This window comes from Panthera tigris, chromosome B1 (genome assembly GCF_018350195.1).
Source record: "Panthera tigris isolate Pti1 chromosome B1, P.tigris_Pti1_mat1.1, whole genome shotgun sequence".
NCBI lineage: Eukaryota > Metazoa > Chordata > Mammalia > Carnivora > Felidae > Panthera > Panthera tigris.
Genome location: NC_056663.1, coordinates 191,410,637 through 191,432,321, shown reverse-complemented (window position 1 = coordinate 191,432,321; position 21,685 = coordinate 191,410,637). Strand labels below are relative to the sequence as shown.

Below are 21,685 nucleotides of genomic sequence, written 5' to 3'. Positions count from 1 at the left end.
CCAACCGACACCCGGTTTAGCGTCTGGAGTCTTCAGCCCCCAGAGGTACAAAGCCCCACACATTCTCAATCACCCTTGCCCTATTTCTCCCTTCCTGAACATAATCTACATGCCAGAAATAACAGTGAATGTGTGTAGTTGAAAGCTGGGGAGGATATAGTCTTCAATGGGGCATTTCAGTAGAAACTGCCCATCAGTGAGGTCGTGTACCTCCCAGCTGACCTGTGAGTCTCTGCACTTTGAGCCCACTTGAAAAACACCTGCCCAATGGCACGCCTCTTCAAGGCACAGAAGCTACAGTAATGCCAAGGCCGTGCACTGTTATCGATAATAATAGTGCTAGGGGCGCCAGGATGGCTCAGTCAGTTAAGCGTCCAACTCTTGATTTCGGCTCGTGTCATGATCTCATGATTCGTGAGTTCAAGCCCCATATCGGGCTCTGCGTTGACAGTGTGGACCCTGGCTGTGGTTCTCATTCTCTCTCTCTCTCTCTCTCTCTGCTCCTCCCACATGTGTGCTCTCTCTCTCTCTCTCTCAAAATAAGTAAATAAACTTAAGAAGAAGAATAACGGTCAGTGTTTCAAATGGTCTGAGGCTCTTGGACTGTATTATCTCACTTAATTTTCACCCCAAGCCAGTGATGGTAGTCTTACACCTTACAGATGAGGAAATGGAGCTTCTGTCCACCCATCAAAGCATGATATGACAACCAAAAATGTTCACATGGGATCCTCCTGCCCTTTCTGCTACACGGTGCAAACTCCCAGGCTCTCCAATGTCGTGAGAGCCAGGAGCACTTTTTCCTTGCATCTCTCTCCAGCAAAGAGTGAAGTGGCAACAGATGAAGACCATGGCCAGCGTGGACCTGGGCACAGCCTAGGTCTCTGGAGGGGCTTACCATACCGTTACCCAAAGGGTGTTCGTGACGGTCACAGAGGGAGAGAATGGTGCGGGACACAACTCCACGACGTGCTCAAAAAGGGCCGGAGGACTCGAAGTGCTTTCTGGAGGCTCCCCGGGAGGGATCAACCTGAGAGGGATCACTTCTGCACACTTAGGGAAGGGAGACCACACACCCCATGGGATGTAGAATTAGAAAGTAAGTGTGCAGGGGGCCTTGAGAGCCCCAGTCCTCCGCTTCCCTGGCCTCCCCTGTCAACTAAGCCACAGTAATTATTTGTGATTTATGTTCCTGGGAACGTGTGAATTGACAAATCCATTCCTTTCCCTTTAGCTATGGGACGGTGTGGAGATAGGAAACGGACAGGGAAGGAAAGGTGCCCTGACTTTGACTTTGGAGTCAAACGGCCTGAGGCCCAGTGACTCACCAGCTGGGGCTCTCTGGACCAAGTTTCCGTTTTTGGAAAAGACGCTTTGCAGCTCTCACAGTCTTTAACTACCGACCTGCTGACAAAGAAGGAATTGCTTGTCCCTGCTCTCTTCCCCACCTGAGATTCCGTGTCATCCAGGGAGAAAACTACCTCTCGGAACTGCCCGCTTCTCCAGCTGCTGAAGAAACACCTCCCTGAACCTTCCACAAGGCAGGGGCAGGGACGCACAGCTCAATTTCACAGTCTGGTAATATTGTCCACCTGGCACCTGTCCACACCAACCTCACCCCCAGCCCCAGTCTTCCAGGAAAACATCAGCAGTCTCCACCTGCCCCAGCCATATCCCACCCTGGCGGGGGGGGTGGGGGGGGTGCGGGGAGGGAGTCCCACCCCCCTCAGGAGAGGAAAGGGCTGAGGACTAGAGTGGTTGAAGGAACATGATCAACACAGAGGAGCTTTCTGAGAGAAAGAGTAGTAGATCTCGGAAAGCATAATGATTTCCTGAATTATTATCTCACTAGTTCCCCCCCTCTCACTTCAAGTAGATCAGACCATATCCTATGGCCTATGAGAAAACACCAACGGAGTGCTGTGGATCATGTTCTTCCCATTTTAGAAAGTCCAGTGATCTCGGTCAAAGAATTGTTTGGCCAACATTCTGTTTGGTGTTACGAACTTCCCCCCAAATGTCCATTACTCGTTCAATTATTCGTTCAACAAATACTTACTGAGCACCTATTATGTACAAGTCCCAGTATTAATCTGAGAATTCAGCAATAAACAATATGAAGCTCATGTTCTCAGGGAGATGACATTCTAATAGGATGGCAACAGACACCAAACAAATAAGCAGACACATAGGATTTACTCTAGCTTGGAGATAAGATATCTTAGAGCCAGAGGGACCCTCTAAACGCATAGAGATGCAAAGAGAGAAGGAATTTTTTTTTCCAGTAAGGGCTAAATAAACCCCATCTGGCATATTTCTTGGTACCCAGGATAAATGTAATTTGGGGCGATTCTTTACATATAGAAACATAATAGTCAAGTCTTGTTTTCTTTCTCAAAAACGCAAGGCTGTCAGCTCCCTGGGAGGCTTCAAGGAAGAGCTGTAACCTCCAGTCCAGGGCCAGCAGGTGTTTTCCCAACCTGGCACGGACCGCCTGGTGCGCACACGGGTTAACGTGGCGTCGCCAGAGCTCAGAGCCCTGCATAAACAGTGCGCGTCAGGCGTTCTAAGCATCCTTCATCTCCCCTGTCTCCCCGTCCTGGGCTGTCAATCAGCTGTCACTTGCCCGCACATCAGCAGCATGTGCACATCACCAGGCTGTCAGCAAAGCAGCTGATGAGACTCCGCTCCAAACTGTCAATCATCTTTGTTTCCCTTCTCTGCTCGGGAAATATTTTGGCTCACGGAAACAAAGGAACCTGGACAACAATGGCTTAGAGTCAGGCGTTCACTCCTGTGCACGGATATCAGTAAGATCTTAAACGGATACTGATCGTGCCTCACCCTCCACCAATGGTGTCGGGGTGGGATGGTGGGCAAAGGGAAGATCGAGCCCCTGCTGTATTAGTACAGGCTTCAAAACTGTAATTCTAGTTCCCTGAGCAGACTCTGATGGATTCACAAAAAATAAAAAATAAAAAAAAAAAAGGAAAAAAAAAGGAAAAAGCACAGGAACATAAAACAATGATAACTTGAAGCTATCTGAGCTTATGCCTCAAAAGAAAATAAGAAGGCTCAGAGGATGGACGACTGCATGGCTCGAAATTATTCACCATTGATCAGGCAGGCTTTTGGGGAGAGAGTAATTGTTGGATTGCTGAGTTCATTTATCTCCCGGGACTTCGGAAACAGCAGCTTCTCTGCACCGGACTCTTTTACTCTCCAGGGCGTGAGGCTGCCTAGGGGCACCCACACACAGGAGAGTGAATTAACTCTTCAGGACCCCACGAGGTGGGCTCACCAGTGCTTATGACAGGAGTCAGTAAGTTGAATGACTCTGAAACAGCCCGCTGTCTGGCAGACCCACAGCCCCCCTCACCCAAAATACTTACTGGAAATGCCCATGCCCTTAAAAGCCCACAGCAAAGAAGTCTAAAGAGATGCTCATGGCAATGACTTCCAACTGGGCAGCGAGTTCAAGTTGTCCTGCCGTCCCCAGTGTGCCATTGGGCAAAATCACCATGCATATGTTAGCGTAATTAATCAGCCCGTCACAGAATAAGTCCAAATACCATTAAGTTGTCCAAACTCCTCTAAAGTTTAAAAAAAAAAAAAAAACCACTCTAGCAGCCTTGAAATACATATAGCAACAATCAGACCTTTTCATCATGTTTATCATGAGCCTTATTATCTAACAATTGCCCAGTGCTCTGGATTGACTTGTTCAGACATACGGTGGTTGGTTCCATCGTCTCCGTGTTTGTGACATTTGGGATGTCTTATCCTCTGACAGAGCCTTTCATACGTGCAACGCTGATTTCTGAAAACACATCTCTTTCTGATCTAACCAGACGTTAATTGCTTTTGTGCTGATGTATCTTTGCCTCTTGGTCTTATAACACAACTAGCAAATCTGATCTCTGACAAGTTAGCTGAACCTAATCAGGACAGATCAGCTGTTACCCAAGGTGCCACAGGCAGTAATTTGAGGATCTTTACAGAGTTATCACTCTCTGGAAAGACAAGGAACTATAATTCTGTCAACACTAATCCCAAACTGTATGCTCAAAGCCGCTGTGGCCTCCCCTGCCCCTAAGAAAAGATAGCACTTGTCAAATAAATACCGGAGATAATTGATAAGAAGAAATTAGAAGGATGTGGCTGGTACAGTGACTGAAGATTTCTTTTTTTAAAGGAACCTTCAGAAGCAGAACATTGGGTCTCAAGTGCCAGCTGTCAAGGATAAAGGAGGGTCACAGGAAAGAAACGGATGGAAACTCCTCAATCCAGCTCCCACTTATCATTGGGTGATTTGGTTCGTATTTGTCTCGCTCGCTAAACAGGCAGGTGCCCAAACATTGTAAGCCTCGAAGGAAAGCTCTCACAGCCGACTCTGCCTGCCACCCGGCGACAATGCCTTGATCGGAAGCAAGAGCCTTGTCAGGAGCGGAGAGGATACTGTCGGCCTGTCAGCCTTGTGCTATTCTTTGACGACCCCTGTGGTTTTCTTACAGGCGCAAAAAAAAAAAAAAAAAGGAATATTAGAAAAATAAACTGCTTTCTTACTGTATCGCTTTGGTCCATCTTCCAAACAAAATGAAAGGGTTAAGGTGGCGTCATCTTCAAAAAACTCAGTGGCAAATGCGTCCCACCAGAGGTTGTCGCTATCCTGCAAAGAGACGGATCATTTATTTAACAGGCAAGAACAGAAAATATCTCAAAAGAGGAAAAGGAAAAAGAAAGAAAAACCCAGTCACCATTCGCTTGTTACTTAGCATATGTGTGTGGGTGTTCTAGAAGGCGGGTGGGCGAGCGTGTGGTCACTCTTCAAATTAATTGCCTCAAATGGGGACCAAATTCCAATTCGATAAATGAGTTAATGCAAACTGGATGAAAATTAATTCTTGAGGATGTGTTTGGGGAGATTTCATAAATGTACTTTGGAACACAATGTGACATTTTTTAACAAAAGGTTTACATTCCACGTAAAACGCATTCAACTTCTTTTTGTCTCTCCCTGTCTCTCTTTGCTCTTTTAAGAATTTGATTTTACAAACGGAAACCACCATATCACAAGTAGCTTAAGGGGAGTACATTTTTAGAGATAATTAACTCAAAAAGGGGTTGGTGTGACTGGTGGCCCTGCCCTGTGCAAATATGCCCATGAGATACGTGTTTGCCACATGGGTCTATCCAGATGATACAGAGGGATACACAGCGGCAGAAACACCCATCACATGCATGTGGATTGTTCTTGAGAGTTGTTTTAAGATTACGGGCAGTCTTGTTGCCTTGTTATGAACATGATTATTAAAAATAGAGCAGCCCAGCAGAATGCAAACTATCCATGTGAACTGTTTGTCTTGGGTTGAGCCTTTCTCTTGCTCATCCAGAAAACACTTGAACATTGGCCCAGTTGAAGGCAGTTAAAATCGTTGTTAATCGTGATGGGGCAGGGGGGTCCTATAACTGTGAATTAGGCAGAGTGTCGTATTCAAAAGGGGAAATCATACCTGGCCTCGTGCTCTATGTCTTACACCATGTGCCATAAATACTTTTTTTTTTAATTCATTTTTGAGAGAGACAAAGAGAGCACAAGTGGGGGAGGGGCAGAGAGAGAGAGAGAGGGAGAGAGAGAGAGAGACACAGAACCCGAAGCAGGCTCTGGGCTCCGAGCTGTCAGCACAGAGCCCGACACGGGGCTCAAACCCACGAAGCGTGAGATCACGACCTGAGCCGAGGTCGGACGCTTAACCGACTGAGCCGCCCAGCCACACCCACCCCCCCCAAAAAAAATCTGAAGCACAATCTTTTTCCAGAGAATGACTGGTTACTGGCAGACTTTAGGAGGAAATGCTCTGCAGCTGTCTGTCAGATGAGGGAAGGGAGGGAGGGGCTCGCAGCCCCCACCGCTTGGCCGGGGCAGAAACACTGCAAGCCTCTCTCCTTCCCGTTAAGTTGCTCTGCTTATGACAACATTAAGCCGTTGACACTGGCGGGCGTCAGGAATGAGCCTTCAGTCCTGGCAAGAATAATTAAAGGGCCACTGAAGGTTGATGCTGTCTGTCCCTTGTTCCAGAAAAGCAACTGCTCAGGCAAATGAATCTTGGGGTCTCTTTTTTTTTCTGGCTTCCTCCCAATCACCATACCAAAAGCCAACGCTTTTCTTAGTAAAACACAGTAAATATAAAAGCACCCGGGGCAATGCCTGGCTCCACATACGCACTACCGCCCCGCCCCCTTTTTTTCCCCCAAAAACAAATATTTATTGAGCACTTACTACATGCAGGCTCTCAGAGTACACAGCTGATTGAGAGACCACTCCCTCCCCTCAAAGGGCTCAAACCTACTAGCAGGAGACAGCCAAGTGAGCAACGAACAGACAGCCTTCCTCCAGGCCCGAGACCACAGCACGAAGCCTGGGTGCCGTGGAAGCTCTCAGGGTTTCCAGAAAAATCGGTGGGCTTAGAAGTGGAAGAGGCATCTGGGGAAAGAAACCCTATCTGAGAGCCTGGGCACACTGGTTTATTTTCTTTCAAATTGCTACACAGATGGGAAAAGAATAATAGTCAACATTTATTGAGTGCTTACCACATGCCAAGCATTATTCTAAGTGCTTCATGTGTATTTTCCCTCTCACTCCTTAATACCTCCCTGTTTCTTTTTTTCTTCTTCTCCTTCCTCTCCAGTTCATATCATTTTCTTCTGAGGAGGGGCTGTGCTGTGCTCACTGCTCTATCTCCCAGGCCCCTGAATGGCGTCGAGCCCATGGTGTTACTCAATAGCAGCCGTTCAGGGAATGAATGAAGCTGCTCACATCATGTATCATCCCTACTGCACAACTGCAGGAACCGAAGCACGGGGGGTAAATGGAACTTGCCAGGTACACTCAGCCGATACGGAGCGCAGCTGGGATTCCGACTCAGACCCTCCGACATCCGAGCCCCAGCCTCTGCCTGCCTCCTTTCTCTGGCAGACTTCACCGAGGCAGGGGTTAGGATTTAGAAAGAAGGGAGGGAGAGGGCAAAGGAAGGATTTTGTTTCAGATTGGTTTCTCCGTCCGGCTCCTTGCCTCTCGGTCCTGCCCCGGTTGCCAGGACTCACGCCCCGGAGGATGCTCAGCATCCGGCTTAGCTCGGGGCAGTTCGGCAGGTGATAGATACTCTGTCAGGGATGCAACTCGCTCCTGCCAGCAACCCTCATTCCCAGGCTACATCCCTCTTCCCAGCTAAGTGAGCATTCACAATGTATCTCACCTTGAGCGTTCACAATGTATCTCACCTTCCTGAGCCTGCCTCCTAACTTGCACGTTGAGGATAACGATAGCAAGAGCACAGTAACAATTCTCTGGCAGAGCACATGGGTCAAGGGCAACAAAGCAATAATCATCTTGCGGGATGGGTGTGAGGATTAAATACATTTGTGAGTCTAACGTGCCCAGCAGAATGCCCAGGACCCGGTGAAGATCAGTAAAATGCTCCTTTCCTGACTCTACCTTACCATCTCTTCTTTTTTTTTAATTTTTTTAAAGTTTATTTATTTTCGAGAGAGAGAGAGAGAGAGAGAGAGAGAGAAGTGTGCGAGCAGGCAGGGGCAGAGAGAAAGGGGGACGCAGAATGCGAAGCAGGCTCCAGGCTCCGAGCTGTCAGCTCAGAGCCCGACGTGGGACTCGAACTTACGAACCAAGAGATCACGACCCGAGCCAAAGTCGGACACTTCACCAACTGAGCCGCCCAGGCGCCCCTGCCTTACCGTCTTTAGTATCATTTTTAAGGGGTGAGACATCGCACGTTCTAAAGAACTGCACCCCAAATGTACTTTATAAAGCCGCCTGTTGGTAAATCAAGCAGGTTTCCCTAGAATTTCAACTATTTGTAGCTCATTTACCTGGCAGTGGCTCCTGTCTGCAAGTCGGAACAGAAATGCATCCACTCTCTTTTGCCCTGGTGATTATTCAAAGGCCCAGTGACTAGATCAGATCCTGCACCTCCATTGCTCCGTAACCTAACTCTGGGTTTCTGGCATTTCTGCCAGGAAATGGAGCAGTGGAAGGGAAAAGCCCAGGGAGAACCAAGGCTGGCCGGAAGTCACTGGGAAAAAGGGAAGGACTCGGGTGAAGTGAGGGGTAGCAAATGCTTAGAAGCAGCCGCACAGGGGCCACGTTGCCTAGACAAGTGAGTGTCGGCGAGAGCCGAGCATAACGATGCAAGAAGTGATGATTCACCCAACTGCAAGGGAACATAAGATGAGTCTGCGTCTCAGGAAGTGTCAGGACAGGTGCGGCAGGGGCAGGTTAGATCAGGTAACCATACACACCAAAAAAATCCATTGGTTTTGGTGAAGAATCTTAGAAGAACTTTTCAAAACTAAAGATGAAATATATAATTATCCCAGACACGGAAAAGGTACAAAATACAAATATTGGGGGTTGGCGGATAGAATGAATGAATGAATGAATGAATGAATGAAATTCTTTATTGTACCGTCACAAACCCAACTCAAGAAACTCACTCTCCAAAGTTCTCAAGAGATCTTGATTGCTGTGACCCTACTTTGTCTCTTGGCTGATATTTCTAAAATGGCACAATTTTTTTAATATATTTTTAAATTATCATTGTCAACTGCTGCTAAACAGACATATATAACGCTTTTGAATTAGTCCTTAATTATGAGAGGACAGGTGTTTATGTAGGAAAGGGAATAAAAGGAGAGAAGCTTTAACAAAAAACTTGCTAAACGTCAAGTATAGGCCAGTCTTGCGTTGAGTGTATGCGAAGGAAGCAGATTATGGAAAGAACACGTGGTGGTGGGGAGGTAGGATGGAGGGGGAGGGGTCTGGGTTAATAGTAGGATCCATAACCCGGTATTTTCTAAGTGCTGTACATGACTTGAACGATCTTGTATTCACAACTGTCCTGATTGCTACCGAGGAGCAGAGCAGGCGGCCTTATAGAAAACAGACATCTTTAACCTCGATGTCACATTGAACTTCATACATGTGAATTCTGCCTCTTATCAGCTGGAGGACCTTAGTCAAGTCACCTGACTTCTTTGCATCTATTTGCTCATGTGGAAAGTGGGAATAATAATTTCGGTGGACTCTGAGGACTGAAAACGTAACTGTGCAGCACATAGTAGCTTTTCAAGAAATGAAAGCTATTATTATCCATTATTGTTTCATTTGACCCTTAAAATAGTTATAAACACAGAATCTGAATTTCAGAAAAGTTAAACTGAATAAAGATCAGACAGCTACAAAGTGGTAAATCTAAAGTTCACTTAAAAGTCTGCCTAACCCCAGTCCATTTTTTAAAATTGATTTCCTTTTGCAGAGCAGTTTTGGTTCACAGCAAAATTATGACAGACTACACAGATATCTGTTATATCCCCTGCCTCCCCCCAATACAGCCTCCCACATTCTCAATATCCCCCACCAGAGTGGTACATTTGTTACAATTGATGAACTACCAGTCCATGATTTTCCTCAACAAATTCTACTTGAAAAGTGGTTTTTCACCTTAAGTTGAAGACGAAGGCAGCTGGCATTGCCGAGAGGAAATTCTGCCTGAGCAGATCTCTGACTCAGGTGTTTTCAGATGTTGTACCCTTTCCCCCAACTTCATGACGTTCTCCTGGCAATAAACTTCCTCTTTGCACACCTCTTCCTTCCATTTTGCTGCTGACTATCCTTCCTGGCATCCCTTCGGCAATTTGGGGGAAGACATTTGCATAATAATGACGCTAGGGGTCCAGGCTGGCTGAAATGCAGCCACAAAGGCTTCCGAGAAATCAAATAAGAAACCTCTGGCAGAGATCTTACAGTGCCTAGTGGTAAGAGCTCACGGCCACCTCATGCGCTGTGGACAACGATGACAGATCAGTCCCTCCATCATTCAACTTCACGTTGTCAGTCACCTAAAATGACACCAGCCTTGCAAAGGCCGAAGGCGCTCTTCCTGGTCACGGGAAGAACGGTAAGAGGCCAAGGGGATATAAAGAAAGACAGACTGGTTACCATTCTACAGTTGAACCTACAGGTTAGCACCCCCGCCTCTTGACCAGAAACCTAGCGCCTCCGTCTTTGGAGAAATGGAAGAACCACAAAATTCCCAGTTCTCCTTCCAGAGCAGAGAGCATAGCCAAGTTTAGCAAGTTGACCAGTAGGAGGCTGTGTGAGTAAAGTTGCCAAGCTGCTTAGAAGCCAGGATTCCAGAGAGAAGCTCACTAAGTCAGAAGTTTGAAGGGGACGAGGTGTGGCTGACCACTCTGACTTCACGCAGGCGATAATCCCCTCACGTCAGACTAACTTGGAGATTAGCCAAAAAGCGCCTTGAGGTTGACGAGTGAGTCAAGACCAATGTTTTGGGACTTCCAAATAAGGGTTACGGTAAATGGCCTCAAAAGCCAACCAAGGCACAAGGTCTTATTGCTAGGCGGTGGGTTGGGGCACGCACCTCAGTTACTAGCAGTGATAATAGACACGACATTTGGAATATATATGGTAAGAGGCATTCCATCCAGGGGCACCTGAGTGGCTCAGTCGGTTAAGCATCCGACTCTTGATTTTAGCTCAGGTCATGATCTCACAGTTCATGAGTTCGAGCCCTGCCTTGGGCTCTGTGCTGTCCTGCTTGGGATTCTCTGCCTCTCTCTCTCTCTCAAAATAAATAAATAAATTTAAAATTAAAAAAAAAAAAAAAGACATTCTATCCAGGGAAAAGCTATTCTTACCACACTATAAAGGAGCCAGCACTAGTCGTTTTCCTGTGCGTAGCCAATGGACCTCGGGCAACTTACCTTCCTGAACCAAGGGTTCCTGGTTAACAGTGCCCCCCCCTCCCCCCGTCTGTGAATAGGTTGCTCTTTTTGCCCAAAATGTGCAGCAAACGCCAAGTCCCAGTCTTGGGACTCCTTTTGCACTGAATCTTGTGCTAGGAAACTTCGAAAACGACGCCCCTGTTAGAATGCAAATCAAATTATGATTGAATCACATTCTTATAATTGTGTAGTAAATGGCGTGATACTTAAGGGAGGGACTAGGCATTAAGTATTGTTCATCCTCAGCAGGGCTCCCACCTGTCGATTACCCAATAAAGGAACAGAAGAATGGAATACACACACGAAGAGGCCATACCCACACAAATTCTTCCTCTAATTTCGTAGGAATCTTTTGAGAGTGTAAACTCAGTGGCCAGGGAACCAAGATGGCGTCCCAGCTAAGCCCCCTCTCTGTCACATCTCTGTTGTCTCGCTTTCCATCAGCGGATATACCACCCCTGCATGTGAGAGGTTCACATGGAGACAGAAATTTTCAAAATTATCTCACACCCACGTTGCCATTCTACTGTGCCACCTCTTGGGTATTTTTCTTGTCCTTTTCAGCAAAACGTTGGTTAAATGAATATACTTTACTGACTGTAACTTAAGTCAGTGAGGTTTTACCTTATTAATTTTTTTTTTAATTTTTTTTTTAACGTTTATTTATTTTTCAGACAGAGAGAGACACAGCATGAACGGGGGAGGGGCAGAGAGAGAGGGAAACACAGAATCGGAAGCAGGCTCCAGGCTCTGAGCCATCAGCCCAGAGCCCGACGCGGGGCTCGAACCCGCGGACCGCCTGATCGTGACCTGAGCCGAAGTCGGACGCTTAACCGACTGAGCCACCCAGGCGCCCCATTGCCTTATTAATTTTTTTAAAAAACAGAGAGTAGAAGATAATGTAAAGACCCATGGGTCCATTATCCAGATTTAACAATTATTAAAATGGTATCTTATTTTCCTCTTTAAGAGGAATTAAAAATTATAAATAAAAATAAATGCCCTGGGTCCCCATATCCTGCTGTTTTTTTTTCTCCCTTCCCCCAGGCTCCCATAAACAACTGTCTCCTAGAGTTCAAGTGACTCTTCCTCCCCCATCTTTTATATTCATACACACACATGACTCCATTCATATACAGTCTTATTTTATGGTTTTAATATTTTATTTGAATGGTATCATACATTATGTTCCTTTCTTTAAGCTTGCTTTTTTTTTCATTCAACATTGCTTTTTGGAGACCTATTTTATATATTAGAGCCTCTTATTCTCTTGTATAAGCTACATGGTAGTGCACTGAATGCATGTAATATATTTTACTGGAGCATCTTGCTACTTATCTCTAGACAGCTTCTAATTTTTTGCTATTACAACATTGTTGTGATAAGTATCTTTATAGTGTCCCTTTGTGCACCTGTGTAAATTCTCTGGGGCATATATCTAAAGTCCCTGTGCCGAGGCACAGGGTATATACTGGTCTCTATTTTGGCTCATACATGACGAGGATTCTGTTCTTCCAAATGGAAGATTTCTGGTCTGACTGATGCGTGGGCAAAGATGAAACAAGGTGCATTTCTAAGCAATGTTTTTCCAAGTGGGATCTAATAAGAGGATCAATATAATTACAAAACAGAGACCAGCCTGCCCGGAGAAGGATGGGCATCTAAAAGTCCAGAGAAGATTCAATAATGGAATAATAATAAAATATTAAATTAAAAATGAAATTAAACTATTTGCCCATTATTCTCTGAAGGCAGAGTGTGTCTCAGGGGCTTCATTAACCAAAAGGAGGATTATTTCTTGACACTGAGAGAGGAAAGAAAGCATAGGCTCTTTGTGGTCCTTCAAAATAACTCCCGAAACTGAACCAGCGTGGGAGGAGGTGGGGATCTCGCTGTGTGCATCCCGCCACAAGGCTTCTGATCGGGGCCACACCTTTTCCACACAGACAGGTCCTTCCCATCCCTGCTGTTGTTTGGTGTCTGAACAGTACATATTTAGTGTTTAGTGAATATTAATAAGGAAAACTGGATTCTTTTCCCACAGCTGGAAAACGACAATAGCACAGAGTAGCCTCCAGGTAAATAAAGACGAAATTAACTCAGCCTAAACACAGGAAGGGGGAGTGGTATCCGTGATTCTCATATATTTTAATTAGGCAAAAATGCCACGGAAGCTTCTCCACTCCAAATAAGCTTCTATATGCATTTCTGTGATTAAAATCCTTGGTCCTTTTGTCCCATCACAGGTGAGTCCCAGAACCACTGGCAACCAAATCATGTATCAGGATGAGAGATGCACTCAGGTCAAATAGCAGAAGAGAGGCTTAATTACGTTCAAAAATCCACAAAAGCATTTTCCTTCCATCCCAGATTCTCTCCTGCTCCCATCTCTGTCCCTCTCCACCAAAACCAGGACCCCGGTGCGAGGGCTGGCCCCCGGCATCTGTAACTTAAGCACTGACAGGTTATGTGGGATTTTTGCCAGAGTAATTATTTTTCAATTCAACAATAATGAGAAATTACCATGGCAACCACTGGTCACATGGCACACATACACCCCCTCCAAAGAATGAAACCATACATAAAGCATCTATTTCTTGAAAAATGTGTGTGTGTGTGTGTGTGTGTGTGTGTGTGTGTGTGTGTTTTATTAAAACAAACTTAAACAGGTCAAAGTGGAGCGAGTGCATGAAGGGGTCTGGAAACAGGAAGATGAGAAGAGCATTGACTTTCTTTAGTATCTCGTGGTTCTAGAAAATAATGATGTCTTATAACCCTACCTCCTTGTACACACACATGGACAGCACTCTATTAATTTGTATCTTACCATTTCGGTCACTCCCATTTTGCACATGTTGGCCAACCCCTCTCAGGAGACACTGAAGGAAGAATGATACGCTCAAGGACAGAGGCAGAAGTGTGTGTGGCCATACCGGCTTTCCCTAAATTTATTTGCCCGTCACACTCCTACTAGATTGAGACAGGAGACAGTAAAGGAGCCCAATCTCGTGCCTTTCCTTTTGTGGACGGCCCCTCGTGCGAAGGGAGCGCAGGTCAATTATGTTCTCTAACTAACAAAAGTCTTATTCACTTCCTTAATCCCCAGCTGCTTTTTCTTCAAACCTGGGAGCCTTGCATCAAACCGTGTTTATTCCCAACTAACCACATTTAATAATAGTAGACAACAGTTTCAGAGCCCTTACTGTGTGCCAGCCACCATTCTGAATGTACTGGATGATATAAACCCTGTGAAATGTCATAGCGACCCTATAAGTCCTTCTAAGAAGCCCATTTTATAGATGTGAAGGCTGAGGCACAGAGAAGTTCAATATTCACTTCAGATCACACAGTGAGTTCAAACACACGGATGCTGGCTTTTGAGTTTCGCCTCTTAACTACTCTATTATGATGTTCCTTCAGCCAGAACAATATTCTTCGAGACATCTACCGTCCTCTTACTTGTTTCAACATCCAGTTAGGGCTAAGTGCACTGACTATTTGGGGCTACCCCTCTTGAAGACACAGCCCAAAGCAAGGCTGTCCGCCACATCTGTGGAATGCTACATCGAGACACAAGGATGAGAGGAATAAGGAAGCATCATTTGCTCCAACCAGCTGCTAACTGCAGGAACACGTGATGGACGCAGGGAAAGCATTCTACAGCCCCTTTTTTATTTATCTTTGTGGGACTGTGTTTATTCTCCCGTCCCTGGGATTGCATTTTTCTTCTCTCCTGCCATCTACGATTCCGCTCATTCTCAGCTAAATCGCATCTTACTTAACAATAAACACGAGCGATCATTTTAACGGAGAAATTTTAAAACGCCACGTTATCCAACAGTAAACTAGGTGTCTTGATAGAATATCTCAGGGTTCAACTCACAATGCAAGGCTTCCCTTCAGAAAGTGCTCCCTGAATTTCACTCTTTAGTGCAAGTGGAAGCTGCCTTGGGCAAGAAGGGCAGGAAAACAGGCAGAAAGACAAGACTTGGCAACCGGCAGATAATGGCTCTTGAGCAAAAGACACATCAGCGCCTTTTCCCCCACACACCTGGGAAAATTCATGTATTTCGATCTTCATCCTTGACCTACTAAACCGTTAATTAATTGTGAGCATTCCAAAGAGAAATGTGATTTATGATAATCTAAAAATAATAACTAAAATGGATACATGTTTTGTGCACCCGGAACTCAGTGGGGTTTTTTTTTGCCACCGGACTTATCATAACTATAATAAAAGAATAATTTCCTTTTAAAGTTTGGGTTTCCATAAGATTTATGAGGGTAGCATCTATATGCAACTCTTGTACATTTTGCCTCCATAGCCCAAAACACCTAGCCGGTAGGCCACAAATAAGTACTTGATGCTTTGATTATTTAAATTACATAATTTAAATATTTATTCAGTGAAAACCAAGACTATTTCAGGGCGCCTGGGTGGCTCAGTTGGTTAAACATCTGACTCCGACTCAGGTCATGATCTCATGGCTTGTGAGTTCGAGCCCCGCGTCTGGCTCTGTGCTGACGGCTCGGAGCCTGGACCCTGCTTCGGATTCTGTGTCTCCCTCTTTCTCTGTCCCTCCCTGGCTCACGCGCTCGCTCTCTCTCTCTCTCTCTCTCTCTCTCTCAAAAATAAATAAACATTTTTTTTAAAAAAAAAGGAAAAAATAAAGAAAACCAAGAATATTTTCCAAACTCTGGAGAAAAACAATAGTTGTCTTTTCATGATTGTGGAACACTTCCACTCTCTGCTCACATGCCTGTTACACAAGGGTGTTAAATATTTAATATATGAATCAATGAGAATGCTACGAGTTTTGCAATGAACTATTTCCTAGTCTTTACAGTATTCCAATCAAAGCGGTACTTTCGTTATCCCAATTTAAATGAGGAAACTGATGCCCCAGGGGGTACCCAAGTACATAGACCAAGTAAGACACAGCACTGGGATTTGATTCCTAATCATTCTGATTCCTAGACATGTGGTCGTATCCACAGGGCTTGAGTACCTGTTCTAATCTGTATTATGCTGGCGTGAAGGAGGACTAGTGTTTTCTCCATAATTAAATTTCCTGTTTTCTACTCAACACGGAGACATGCACTCTAACATATCAAAAATAATATATCGGGGACCCCACGATAATCCACTCTGAAAATGACACGGTGAGGCATTACTCTAGAAGCAGCGGTCTCATTGGTGGCCCCTCTGTGGCGGTGAGCACCGTACCTCATATTACATCACATCACCTAGGTGCAAGGGGTCCTGAGATGCGGCATAATGGGATGAGGCAGCAACCTATATATCTTGAGAAAAGCTCATCATAAAATAAGGCACAAATCTTCCGTTCCAACATACACACAGCAGGCAGGAGAACATTTCTGGAAACGCTTGCAAGATGCAAAAGCTTGTTTTTGTGACCTGCCCAATTGCACCTGAATCCAGTGACAGGAATACTTCGCGGAGTCATAGCTAAAAATTGGAAGACCAGGCCAGGGCTGAGGCATTAGGGAGCCACTGGAAAAGAAAACTCAAGTTGTTCTTTCTTCCTACTTGAGAAAAAGGCAAAAAGGATTTTTGTTCACAAAGATAAATACAAGAAAACAAACAATTCAGAAGATAAACCTATCTTGATGATGGCTGAAGGCTTCCACTGTCTTCTCCGTTTAGATTTCTGTTATCAGATTCTCTCTGATTTGCCAGGGACAGCGGACGTCTGTGTCACGACCCTCAGGTACTCTCTGGGGCTCCTCAACTGTGGCTCCAGCTGCCCCACTTGTGAACCCAGGAGACATGGCAGAAGGAGCATGTGTAAAGCCGGACCTACTCCCCTTTCCACCCCACTCCGAGCCTTTTTTCTTTTCCATCTCAACAATGTAATTCCAGTTTCCCAGTCGCTTAGGCCAACCTTTTCGGGCATGTTCTTCCTTCCTCTCTGTTCCTAACCCCACACTTCGAAACTGCCAGCAATCCCCAGGAATCTCCTTTCAACGTTTAACAGAACCCACCCACGTTTTTCTCTCCTTCTACCCCCGCCCCTTGTCTGGGCCCCAGGAACTGCAGCCTGGACAACAGTAGCCGCTTCCTAATCCTTCTCTCGGCCAGGCCCCCGGTGCCCCTAGAGCCTGTGCTCTGCAGAGAAGCCTGCCTGACCTTTAACAACGTCCACCGGTTGCATCTCTCCCTATTAGAGCCCCCCACCCCCCATGGCTCCTCCACGCCATTTCTCCAGGAAGCACACTGCCCTGCGGTTGGGACTCCGTCTTCCTCTCTGGCTTCGGTTCACTTCGCTGTCAGCACACATTGCAGACCCTGGCCCTGGCTTCTGCTCCGGGGCCACATTCTGCCCCTCCACAGGGCCCCTTGCTTTTCCCATTCCGCCACCGAGTGGATGCCTTTCCTCTACTCTACTTGGCCTGGTTTTCTCTTCCTTGGCATTCAGCTCTCAGCTTCCTTGTCATCTGTGACCATGCAATCTATAGGATCCAACTCACTATCGCATCAGTGTTTTTCCTCCAGGAAGTACTTATCGCTCGATTTTATTTGTTTATTGTCTTCCTACCTCCTTGAAAAACGTTAAGTTTCTTGGGAGCGCAGGACTCTGCTGCCTGCTTTACTATGGAACCTTGCACATAATACCTGCTGAGTAAATGGCCGAATAAATAAATATACAAAAAATGTGCTAAACAAACGAGAAAAAAGAAAAGCTAAATCTGTTGAGGAGTCCACAGGGCAGCCATTCTTGGACTCAGACTTGTCATGGCCCAGTTGACTACAACTACATAATAAAGTACCAAGAACTTACCAGAATCTTTATGCACTGTAATTTTTTAAATAAATATATGCCATGAATTAAGAGCATTAAAAATATTTATGCCCTTTGACTCAGTAATTCTATTTCTGGGAATCCATCCAAAAGACATAATCCAAAAATATGTAAATGCTTTATACACAAAAATATTCACCATAGGAGCTTTCGTAACAGCATAAAAACTAAAACAATGCGCAGCACTGAAAGAGAGGAATGATTCGAGAAATCATGGTAGGTCCACTAGGAAGAAAAGAGGAATCTTTAAAAATAGTGTGTGCCCATGGTTTATAATGACACAAAGGCATTCTTACGTTATAATGTGAAAGGAAGAAAGCAAATGGAACTCAGAGCGAGACAGCATTGCGGCCCGGGAAGCCGGGAAGCCGACAGAAGCTGGGTTCATGGTCAAGATGGCCATGCTGGGGACGGCGGGGAGGATGGACTGTTTGATAAGCAGTGTTGAAACAACTGGCTTTTCACATGGAATAAATCAATAAGTTTGATTCTACCTCACATGACCAAATGCACATTCCAGATGGATTAAACATATAAATGAAGAAAAACACAATGTTGAAGCTGTTAGAAGATAGCAGAATACCACATGTGATCTCAGAACAGGGGAAACTTTTGTCAACAACACACTACAAGGATAAAGCACAAGAAACAAGCCACTCACTTGAATATATCAACACAGAAACAGACCATATGACACAAGAGACCTTAAACAATGCTTCAATATGAGTGACAGGCTGGGAGAATAACTAGAATATATAATGAACTGTAAAAATCCAAAATCACGTTGAATCGCTATAGTGTAGGCCTGAAACTAATATAACACTGTATGTTAACTAACTGGAATTAAAATAAAAATTTTATATTGAGGAGGGCACCTTTTGGGATGAGCACTGGGTGTTGTATGGAAACCAATTTGACAATGAATTTCATATATTGAAAAAAAATTTAAAAAAATAAAATAAAAACTTTAAAAAATCAGTAATCAATAAAATGTAAAAAAGCAAAAGATATGAAAGTATCATTCTCAGAAAATGGTCAATAGAGCTATGAAAAGATTCTCTATTTCACTTGTAATCAAGAAAAGGCGAGTCAAAAGTAAGCCATCGTCCACCCACGTAGTTGTCAAAAAAAAAAAAAAAATCAAAACATTGAACAATACCGCATGTTCTGGACGGGTGGGGGGACACAGGAACTCACGGACTGTGGACGCGTCTCACCGTGGTCTGACGGCAGCACACAGAGGGGCGGATTCCAGGATGCTCGTCCACTCATCCCCTACCGCCCTCCTCGTCGGCCCTGAAACCCGACAAGCTTTGCCCTTCATCCCCTCCACCTGCAAATTCCTTCTCACCCCACACGCTCCCCGCACTCTTTCCCAACCATCTGTGTTACTTCGTTAGGACCTCCACCTGAGTCTTGCCTCCAGCCGGAAGCCCCCAGGCCTTCCAACCTACTGAAAAGTCACCATTTTATAGACTGAGATACATTTTTTTTTTAAGTTTTCAACTGGTGTGAACTTGACGCTGAGTACTCCTCTAGTACCATATTTTTATTTTATTTTACATTATGTCTAGTTATTATATTTTCACGTCTCAGCAATTAGACTCCAAACTCCATGGGCAGATACATTACCTTCCTTGGGTTGTTCTTTGTATTCCCATCGCTTACCTGGCACACATTTACTGTGTGTTTAATTATGAACTGAACACTGTGCATTATCTACTTGAAGCATTTGAGCATTTCCAGGCAGCTACTGTTATTAACCTCATTTCACAGATGGAAAAACCAAAGCTCAGAAAGGTTACTTTATCTTCCCAATCACACATCTGATACACGTTGGAGACAGCGTTCAAATCCAAGTCTTCAGATTTCAGAACCTGTCCCTTTTAACTGATGTGTGTGTGTGTGAGAGAGAAAGGATTGTGGTAGAATATCAGTAGTAAAAAGTCCTACATAAGACTTGTGCATGAATGTTCATGGCTTCATTATTTATAGCAGGCAAGAAATGGAAACAATCCAAATGTCCATCAAATGATGAATAAATAAACCAAATGTGGTATCTCCATATAATGGAATACTATTAGCAAAGAAAGGAATGAAATGTTGACAAATGTTATAACAGATATCTTGAAAACATTATCCTAAGTGAAAGAGGGCAGACACAAAATGCTGTATGTTGCATGATTCCATATATTGTATGTATTGTACGATGCCATATATTGCATGATTCTGGATATCGTATATATATATATTATACTATACATTATATTATATTATATACCCATATTAAATATCCATATCATATATCCATATCATATATCCATGTTATATGTCCATATTATATGTCCATATAATATATGCAGTATCCAGAATTCTGGCTCCACCATTTACTACTAGCTGTGTGATCTCAGGCAAATTACCTCAACTCTCCGTGTCTGTTTCACCGCATGTAAAGATGCCTCATCTTGCACTGTGAGGATTAGAGAATGCATGGACCAGGGACTGGAACAGAGTAAACATCCAGTAAAGAGCACTATCGTCAAGTGGTGGGGAAAGTCCCAAGGCCGGGGCTGCTGCGAATCTGAAATATATCCATCAGGACCGCACCTCATGATACAGCCCGCACACTTGCATCCGCACAGCCTGGGTCTAGACACCAATGCCAGCCCTTTTTTTGCTCTGTGACTTGGGGCAAGTTACCCAGTCTCAGGGAAGAAGAGAACAACAACGGTAATAATTGTAGAGCTGTTACAAGGTTGAAATGAGCTGATACATCCAGGTGCTTAGCACAGTGACTGGCAATAAGCTAAGTTATTACCCGTCATTATAGTTCTGGCCATCAGTGTTATAAAAGACACCCAAGATAGGGCTCCCTGTTCTCGGAAAATGTATAACCCACTTAGTCTGTCGCAGTATCGCCACTGACCACGGATTACGAACAAGGCACAGCCTTCTGGGCATCCACCTCAGGAGACTGAAAACCCCTTGAGGGCGGGATCGAGTGTTTTATTTGTGACTGTGTCAACTGTGCCTTACACAATGCCTGCCTGGGAAGAACAAGGGTGCACATCTATCAAAGTGAGTTTTCACGCAGCCCGAAAGAAGCAAAGTCTATTTTGCACGCCAACCTTAAATCCACAGTTGCGTGTGGTTGGGGCTAATTTGCATCTCAGCATCTCAGAAAGCTCTGCATTTAGCTATTCGATTTGCTTCCTTGTCAACTAGAGATCACAACTCGCACGGCAAAGAGAGGTTTAGAAAACTGGTTTGCCTGCCAGCTCCCATATATGGTCCAGCAGGATTCTTCACTTCCCCCCTTCCATCTCCATGGGAGGCAAGAAACTGGTTCTGATTCTAATCCTGACACTATGCTGGGTGACCTCAAGCAAACACAAATCAAAGGAAAAAAAAAAGAAAGAAAGAAAAAAAAAAAAATTCTTAACCATTATGCCAAATCAAAAAAAAAAAAAACAAAAACCCAAAAAACAAAAAACAACAGAATCTTAAGTGTCCATAATGTCCTTAAAGGATGCACTTGTGCCTTGGTTTCTCCATCTGTCAAATATAAGGACAATTCTTTTTTTTTAAACATTTATTTGTTTTTGAGAGTGAGAGAGCAGGGGAAGGGCAGAGAGAGAGGAGCCAGAGTATCAGGCTCCTCACTGCGAACGCAGAGCCCATCTGGCTTGAAATCACAAATCCCCTGTGAGATCATGACATGAGCTGAGACCACGAGTCAGATGCTTAACCGACTGGGCCACCCAGGTGCCCCAAATATAAGGACAATTCTCAGGGTACTTTTAAAGGCATCCTGCCAGAACACTGATTTAGTCAGGAATTTACTGCTCACCAAAAGAACCCGCCCACCTTCCCCACTCTGGCCTTTAGGGAAAACATTTTGGGGGGGGATCTTGGTCAGAGCTAAAATGGAGGCAGGATCACCACCAAAGGATATAAGAGGAAAGATTTCTCCTGCCATCACTTTCCAGGTTCAAGAATGGTCTCCACAAGGACGGCAAATGGATTTCAACCCAAGGGGCCTC

At 44.8% G+C, this 21,685-nt stretch overlaps 1 protein-coding gene across 12 annotated transcripts in view; it reads right to left on the bottom strand.

The window, feature by feature from the left end:
* The window catches only part of LDB2 (LIM domain binding 2), a 402,888-nt gene that overhangs the window by 236,414 nt on the left and 144,789 nt on the right, over positions 1-21,685 (bottom strand). For all 12 annotated transcript variants that reach the window (XM_042984885.1, XM_042984884.1, XM_042984886.1 and 9 more), the window contains one exon: positions 4,567-4,669. In XM_042984885.1, coding sequence (XP_042840819.1) covers positions 4,567-4,669 — 103 coding nt within the window. The remainder of the gene's footprint in view (positions 1-4,566; positions 4,670-21,685) is intronic.